Source organism: Diospyros lotus, chromosome 14 (genome assembly GCF_014633365.1).
Source record: "Diospyros lotus cultivar Yz01 chromosome 14, ASM1463336v1, whole genome shotgun sequence".
In the NCBI taxonomy this organism is placed as follows: domain Eukaryota; kingdom Viridiplantae; phylum Streptophyta; class Magnoliopsida; order Ericales; family Ebenaceae; genus Diospyros; species Diospyros lotus.
In genome coordinates, this window is record NC_068351.1 from 11911366 (window position 1) to 11919810 (window position 8445).

At 36.0% G+C, this 8445-nt stretch overlaps 1 protein-coding gene across 4 annotated transcripts; it reads right to left on the reverse strand.

Moving 5' to 3' along the window:
* Nucleotides 1-2800: 2800 nt before the first annotated feature.
* On the reverse strand, nt 2801-6324 carry LOC127789584 (guanylate kinase 2-like). Of its 4 annotated transcripts, none has more exons than XM_052318519.1 (11): nt 6115-6324; nt 5824-5866; nt 5582-5689; nt 5401-5477; nt 5185-5314; nt 4507-4869; nt 3865-3986; nt 3643-3778; nt 3369-3426; nt 3190-3292; nt 2801-3119 (listed from the first exon to the last, which is right to left on the reverse strand). In XM_052318519.1, the coding sequence occupies exons 2-11, from the start codon at nt 5824-5826 to the stop codon at nt 3017-3019; spliced, it is 1203 nt and encodes a 400-aa protein (XP_052174479.1). In that variant the 5' UTR covers nt 5827-5866; nt 6115-6324; the 3' UTR covers nt 2801-3016. The 4 variants fall into 4 exon arrangements, with proteins under 4 accessions (XP_052174479.1, XP_052174477.1, XP_052174480.1 ...); XM_052318517.1 differs by having other exon boundaries at nt 6095-6324; XM_052318520.1 differs by having other exon boundaries at nt 5185-5327; nt 6095-6324.
* Nucleotides 6325-8445: the final 2121 nt, after the last annotated feature.

Below are 8445 nucleotides of genomic sequence, written 5' to 3' on the forward strand. Positions count from 1 at the left end.
TTTATTTAAGACTTGACTCGTTTGATTTGTCCTTGGCTGTTGAAAAGCCAGGCAAAGGCCAAGTGGGCATATGCAGCAGGGGATTGCTTTTGGTCCAAACAAAGAACAGAAAAGAAAAAGCATCCATCCTATTGTGCAAGATTTTCTGCCACGGCTGGAACTGGAAGGAAATCGATTTATACATTATCTTTCTCTTACCTTTTGCAAAAGGAAAAAAGATTGTTTTTATATTATCTCGAAAATATAACATTCTATTCCCAAAAGAAAAACTTTACTGTTGCTATTAATTTAATTTATCTTCCAGCCCAAAAGCCAAAACTGCAAGAAGAAAAACAGCACTCCTATAAATACTCTCTCATTTCATTTCTCAAGCCATCTCAAAATCCTCATTACCCTTGGAAAAACAAAATAAAGAATTTGGCAATGGGGAACAAGCATTCCACTTGAAGGTGTTGTTACAATACTAGATGTGTTATAGTTGTGTTGGCTAAATTAGAGTATATTTCTTCCGGCCCAACGAGGTTGGCAAGATTGGTTACAATGGTGACAGAATGTCATAATTCAACGATCTTCGTGATGAGGGGTGGTTGGCACCTACAAACACTTTGACGCTCAAGTCAGTAAGAATTCAAAATGTCAAAGTGTTAGTAAGATTTGAAAAGAACATACATTGGCCTGTGATCAAACTGGTTTATATAGAGATGTAGGTGTCTTGCGTGTCGCCGGTCGTCGTGGCAAGATAGAAGGCCAAGATACACAATAGTGATATGGATCATTCTCGAGAATCTTGGGTTTGATGAAAATTACGAGTTGATAAGGATTAGCATGTGAATTATTCGAGATTGATAGAATCCGTTACTAGTGTAAGGACCTCAGCTTAGATGGAAACATTATCCAAGCTTTTGGGCCAATATCTAGCATGGGGGCCGAGCTAAGTGCCAAGCAACGGGCCGACCCAATGGATCAGTATGGTCAAGAGCCCCTCAGATTGCATGTTTACAGGGGCAAGCATCTGAGCTTACTAACACCCCAATGTCACCGTGTTGAGGTCACGGATCCTTTTGTTAGGGTTTGAAGACGAGGATTTGTTTGAGTGTCGACCTTGTAGGGAAGAGGAGCGGGTCTTCACGACTACAGACTCAGGGTTGATTTTTGTGTACAAGACATTTTTTACACGTCTTTGTCTTTGTCTTCGACTCCCGTTCACCGAGTTCTAATGCTCGGTGTTAGCAATGCTGAATGCCACCCCGACCCAGTTGCACCCAAATAGTTAGGCCTTTATAAGGATCTTTGAAGTGTTATTGAGCTTTTTAGGTCGGGAAGTGAGCACAGGGGTCTTCTTTTCCTTTTTTCAGTCGAATGAAGTCAATAAAGGTAGTTGGGTTTCTTTGAGTGAGCTGCCGAGGAGGAAATTGCTGAAGGCCTTCAATAGCTCTTATAAGAATTTCAAGGCTGACTACTTCAAAGTGGCCTTTCGGTAGGCCATGATGGTTTTCTTCTTAGACAATAAAGCAACCGCAAAATTCCCTTTGTATTGGAGCAAGGAACCGAACTCCATCACAAGGGTGGAATACCGACATTTAGCACACTATTATTAAGCTTGTCAAGCATTGTATGGTATTAAGCAAGTTCCTCGTGCTTGGTTTTCCAAATTTAGCACTATCATTTCCCAATTTGGCTTTCGTCAAAGCTCATATAATTCAGGTCTTTTCATTCCCAAAACTAACAATGGTATTACTCTTTTGTTGCTTTATGTTAATGAAATGATTATTACTGGAGATGATATTCTAGGTATTGCAGATATCAAGAAATATCTTAGTCAATCTTTCGAAATAAAAGATTTGGGATCTCTTAATTATTTTTTGGAATTGGAGGTTACATCTTTATTTGATGGTTATTGTGTCTCTTAAGTTAAGTATGCATCCAATCTTATCTCTCAAGCTGGGTTGATAGACAGTAAGATCACCTCTACACTACTTGAGCCTAATGTTTGCCTTACTCTAATAGATGATATTGTTCTTCCTTATGGTACTCGTTACAGACAGTTGGTTGGCAGTTTAGTCTATCTTACTGTCACTCATCCTGACATTGCTTATGCCATTCATATAATCAGTCAATTTATGTCTGCCCCTCACTATTCTCATTATGTAGCCATTTTTCACATCCTTCACTATGTCAAAGGAACTATCTTTAATGGTTTATATTTTTCAGCCCATTCTCCTTACAATTATGTGCTTATTTAGATGTTGATTGATCTAGGGATCCCACTCATAAGCGCTCTACTATTGGATTTTGCTGTCTTTTGGGCGATTCTCTAATTTCTTGGTGAAGCAAGAAATAAATAGTAGATTATCGCGTTAGCACTGAAGCAAAGTATAGAACTATTGCTAATGCTATTGATGAGCTTCTTTGGCTTAGATGGTTGTTAGAAGATATGGGTATTGTTCATGTTGCTTATACTATTCTTTATTATGACAACTAGAATGCCATTAAAATTGCACACAATTATATTTTTCATGAGCACACTAAACACATCAAGATTGATTGTCATCTCATTCAACACCATATTCGACCAGATATTGTGACACTATAGTTTGTTCCCTCCACTAATAAAGTTGCAGACATTTTCACCAAACCTCATCCACCTAGTCATTTTCGAGAATTGGTATCCAAACTCAAGCTTGTTTTAGTACACCCCTCTTGAGTTTTAGGAGTGATATTACAATATTATTTGTGCTATAGTTGTGTTAGTTAAATTAGAGTATATTAGCTATAGTTTAAGCTAAATCATATATGTCAATTGATTTTGTTTCCTCTTTTTGTATATTTCTTTAGACTATAAAAATTAGATAGTATATTGATATGTAGTAATACACAAAGATACAATTTTCTTTCATATTCAATCTCTATCAAAATCATCAGGTGTAATGCAAAATCTCATAAGCTCTCATAAGTGAGCTAGAAGTAAGTTGAATGAGGCTGTAGGATTGCCATCTTGGCTGCTGCTGTAGTTCAGCTATCCACGCCATTTTGCAAGCGGGTAGTCAATCGCGTACACGTCTAGTCCTCTGGTTCGTCCCGGCGCCCCTCCTCCAAGCGATGATGCCTCGATCAAAACCCTGCTCAAACCAACAAAAATTATGTTTGTAATTAGAAAGTCAGTGAGAAAATTACTGTGATGGATCTTACAACTTTTTGTTCGGTCCTGCAGTAGCACAATTTATAAGGATTCTGTGATCAATCTTTGACACTAAATGGTCTGAAACCATAGGTAGATCTACGAGTCTTGGCACTGCATTGCAACATTTTTGAGTTAAATCAGTTTCAATGACAAATATTCGAGAAACAAATGAAGAGAGCCTTCTTACATGATTTAGAGGCAGGGGCAGGGGCAGCGCCTATTCTTCCATCTAAACCCAAGAGTTTCTACATTCGAAAGAAAATAATAGGCACTCTAATGTTAAATGATCTTTTTTTGACAGACTAACAACAACAATATATTAAGCTTTTATCCCACTATGTGGGGGTCAGCTGCATGAATTTTAACTCGTTGGTCACTTTTATATAGGCCTTATTTTCTGTAAGGTAAGGCCTTACAACTCATCTAAGGATTTGTGTTAAGAGTGAAGAAGCAACAATCACCTTAAGGTTCTCATAACAAGTCTCAAGGTCATCGTTTATCAAGATATGATCAAAGAGTCCAGGCGATTGTCCTTGCTCAAGCTCTGTTCTTGCATTCTGGAGACGCTTTTGTATCTGTTCTTCTGTCTCGGTCCCCCTGCAAAATGGATGATAGAACACGAAAACCACAAGGAAAATGCAAATGTTGTGTGGTTCTCAACTCAATAACCAGGTTTCCATTACCTTTTGCAAAGGCGCTTCTCAAGCTCCTCAAAAGATGGCGGGGAGATGAAGATAAAAATGGCTTCAAGAGAAGTCGACCTCACGGACCGTGCTCCTTGGACATCAATGTCAAGGATGCAAATCTGCATTGAGACAAACCAGGCCACCTTTGAGGTTACAGATATCACATCTATCCGAATATGGCCATAAAAATTGGTCTCTTAAAGGTTCATGTACTCTACACAAATCATGCAGTACAGTTGAAGAACTAGCCCTAAACAATCATAGTAGTTTGACAACTGCTAACGGAAAGCATTTGGGTTTTTGAAAATTTTAATTCCTAAAACTACAGGAAGGTGTCTTTATGAGTAACTCAATTCACTAGCTCGTGTTTTCTTGCAGAAATTCAACAAGACATGAGACACAACACTACAATCTGCAACTGTTATTTTCTTCAAAGAATTGTAATATTTAGGTGTCATCTAACTGACACACAGCTCTAGTTAGCTATCTTCAAGGGGATCCATTTCAACAGTTTGAACCATGAACAATTATAAATTCAACATCACCACCTAATTTGACTATCATTTCATTTGATAAGAAGCTAACAAAATAAAAATATGTACAATTCAACATGTGATGTGTGTGTGTGTGTGTGTATACCTTTCCTGCATCTGCAACCGCTTCCACAGCTTCAACACTTGTTCCATAGAGGTTTCCATGAACTGAAGCAAACTCAAGGAACTTGCCATCTTTAATATCTTTTTCCATGACACTTAGATCGGTGAAATGGTAATGAACCCCATCCTCCTCCTTGTTCCTTGGCGCACGCGTCGTGTGGCTAACAGAAAATCCAAACATTTCCGGGAACTCCTTCATGAGTTTGGATATCAATGTACCCTTGCCCACTCCAGAAGGACCACTGATAACGATGGGCTTCTCAACATCACCTCTTACTCCCTTACTCCAAGCAACCACCTCCGTGTCAGAATTGTTTCTCTGCTGTCTAATGAATTTAGTGTCCACCTAACATTAAAAGAAAATCTTACATTATGACGTACCGAAGCAATAAGGATACACGATTGAGGTTTTAAAATAGCATAAACAATGGCATATCAAGGAGGAGGATTGCATTAGCTAGCCGATAGTCAATGTAAAACTCGCCTGATCCAACAACGTGAATTCTAGACAAAGAATTCAATTAGTGTGCTAAAAGAAAATTTTAATTACAGCTTGCACTAAAAACAAGCTTACTTAACCTCCATTTGGCTTCATCATTAGAAGCCCTAATCTGACTAGAGAGAGATCTTTCCTTGATAATGAAATACCGAAAAAACCAACCTCAAGAAACCACGCGCAATCATCCAGGGTGGAATCGCCTCTAACAACTAATATCCTCTCCTCATCTAAAGGCACAGCCGCATGACCCTTGCATTGATTCGGCTTTGTTCCCAGCACTTTGGGTACAGCCCTGCAAAATTGACCTGAAATTAAGAATCCCAGTTCTACATCAAGGCCCTATTGCAGGTAGTCGATAATTCAAGTCGAAAGCTTTACCATTCACCAGTTGATTTAGTGAAAACTCGAACTCCAAACGTCGATGTCGATTCTCCATCATTCCCACTGATCACATACTGATTACAGAACAATTATAGACATGAATTTTCAGTGGGAATAAAGACTGTCTAGATTACTTAGGAAATAACAAATTTATCAGCGAATCGGGATATTAACATACAGTTTTATCACCAATTACAGTTGCTGTCTGTGATCCTTCGGATTTTAATTCAAACCCATTTGAAAATCCACCCTTTAGATCATCTACCGAGAGAACTGGAGCTCCTCCCTGTAACAAAAACTCAAAACAGATTAAAGCACAGAGTAAGGCAAATCCACATTCATAAATCCCTTTCAACTACATAATGAAAAATCTCAGAAAATACTACTTTCATTCAGATGGAAAACGAACAGAAAACTCACCATGGAAAGATATGTTCGTCCAATTCAAGCTTAAATCAGGTTGCTGCACATAATAAGTGAAGAAATTAGAGCATGACCACCAATTTAAACCGGCAGAGATTGAAAACAAGCAATGGAACCAATTTCTGGTTTTCCAGGCGAACAAACAATGGAACTCACAGAAAGCTAGAAAATCAAGAGGAAACAAAGAAGAAGAGAAAACCAAGCTGGATCAAGTTAAAGTAGAGGGATCAAAAGAACGATTTATATCCCGGAGAGACGGAAAAACAACCAGATTAATTTTTCTATTACTTCTTCTTCAAGCCTCAGATTCGCAGTTGCTTGCTTGCAGAGCTTAAAACAGTTTTGGGTTTGCATAAAAACAAGAAGTCTCAGCAAAAGCAGAGAAGCATTGAGTTTTGAAGAGAAAAACAGTGGCTTTGGCGGCGGTGGCGGTGGCGGTGGCGGGTGCCTTTTAATTTAAGGAAAAGCAAGGATGCAATGTCCATTGTCCGGGTTATGAACTTGTTTGTACTAGGAACACAATTTCCAGATATGTATAAATATATATATATATATAATATATTAAAGAACATATAAAGTGAGTGAGTAGTTTGGGTTTTTTGTTCTTAAATATTTAAAAGTTCTAAAACCTTAACCCAACCAAATTTGTTAACGCCCAATTTAGAATCAGAATCACAATTTTTAATTATTTCTTTCGAGGAGACCATTCAAAGTTAATACCATATTAAATAATTAATTTTAATTTTTAAATGTTACCCATAAAATAAGTAACGCTGAATTTACATATGATTCTATGGTAGAAAAAAAATCAATTCAAAAGGTAACTAACGAACACAACATAATGCTAAAAATATGGTTTTAGGAAGAATGTGCTAGGATGGTACTCTTTGGACCCCTAAGTTTCATGTTCGAGACCTGCCCAAGAGATATAGTTCAATAGACAAAAAATGACTCTAAAAAATAAAAAATGATTGTCCCCCTCACGTTTGCGATTGTGTTTGGGGTCGAAATCTGTATGTTAGATTCTCTGATTTACTTCTCTTGCTAAAATCGTGGGACCGAACAACGAGGGCGCTCGTGATGATGCATTAATAAAAAAAAATAATTTTAGATTTCAACAAATATTTAATAAGATGAGATATATTATCAATTGAATAGGGAAAGGTATTTATGAAAATAAAATAAATAAATAAATAAGTGAGTTGATAATTTCAATTCTAGCCAACTTTGATTGGAATCCTATTTCAACAAATTAAGTTGACTATCATAGTTCACGGAACGCACGTGCAGATCATCCAACTTGCACATTTTAAAAATTAGGGCCAATTGCCAACTTGCAAATTCGAATTGACCCTTTACGAATTGCTCATCATCTAATCCATTATAAATATATAAGATGAATCACCAAACTTATATTTTTATACTTATATTTATTTATTTTTTTTGTTATTTCTATTACATTTTTAAATTTATATTTTCAAATTAATTTAATCACTATACTTTGATTATTTTTTCGTGTACTAATCTAAATTTTTTATTATTTTAATTACACTCTGTATTTGTATTTTTGAGTTAATTTAATATATTTATTTTTATACGTAAAAAAAATATAAAATAAGATGAAAAAATACATGTCACACTCTATTAGATAAAATGAGATTATAAAGTACGTCACATTTTTTTTATATCAAAATATAAAGATTAAATGAACTAAAAAATATAAGTCCATAGCTGTTTTCGAAACAATAAAAACTTTGAATTGACACACAAAAAACAAAATCAAAGTACAAGTATAAAATTGAATCAAAAATTAAGTTTAACGGTGTTATCAAAATAACGAAAAATTTAAATAATTATAAAAAAATATAAAAATATAAGGGTAAAAATATAAATTTGACCCTAAGATAATTAATATTAATTGGTATAAATAAATCATTTGAAGCATGGTGGATGTTATAATTCTTAGGCGTTACAAGGAATCTGAATCTTTTCTCATATTTCTTTAGCGCCATTTCAATCTTATTATTACACGAAATTTCTTTATATATAAAGAGTTTTGACCAAATTGAGAGAGAGCTGAAAGCTGAAAGTGGAGGGAGGGAGGGAGGCAGGCCGGCCCAACTCCCACGTTGACATCTATCTAATTAACTAAGGCCTGTGCCACGAACTAACTAGGCATGCCACTTTAGAATCAGCCGAATTGGACCATTTTATTTCATACAATTCTTATGACTTGTTTGGTTCTTCTTCTAAAAACCAAAACCAACACCCGCTCTTCCCATATTTCAATTATTATTTTTTTTTAACATCCTGACAGAAATTAGATAAAAAGTCGGCACCAAGCCAAATAGAAATTAGATAAAAGTAAACCTGATCTTGAGAACTCACAAGAAGAGAAAAAAATAATTACTTAGAAATAATGGCTTGTTTTTATATTTTATTTTTTAACTACTTATATGCCTTGCAAAAATAAATAGAAAAAGTGGATTAGTGATAATAAATGAAAAATTTGAAAAAATGAGACAACTTCGCGTGCATGGCTGCAACCCACCACATAGTTACTATAGCACATTCGCGCACCTCAGCACACGCCCAAGCTTGCGCGACCAAGCACGGCCA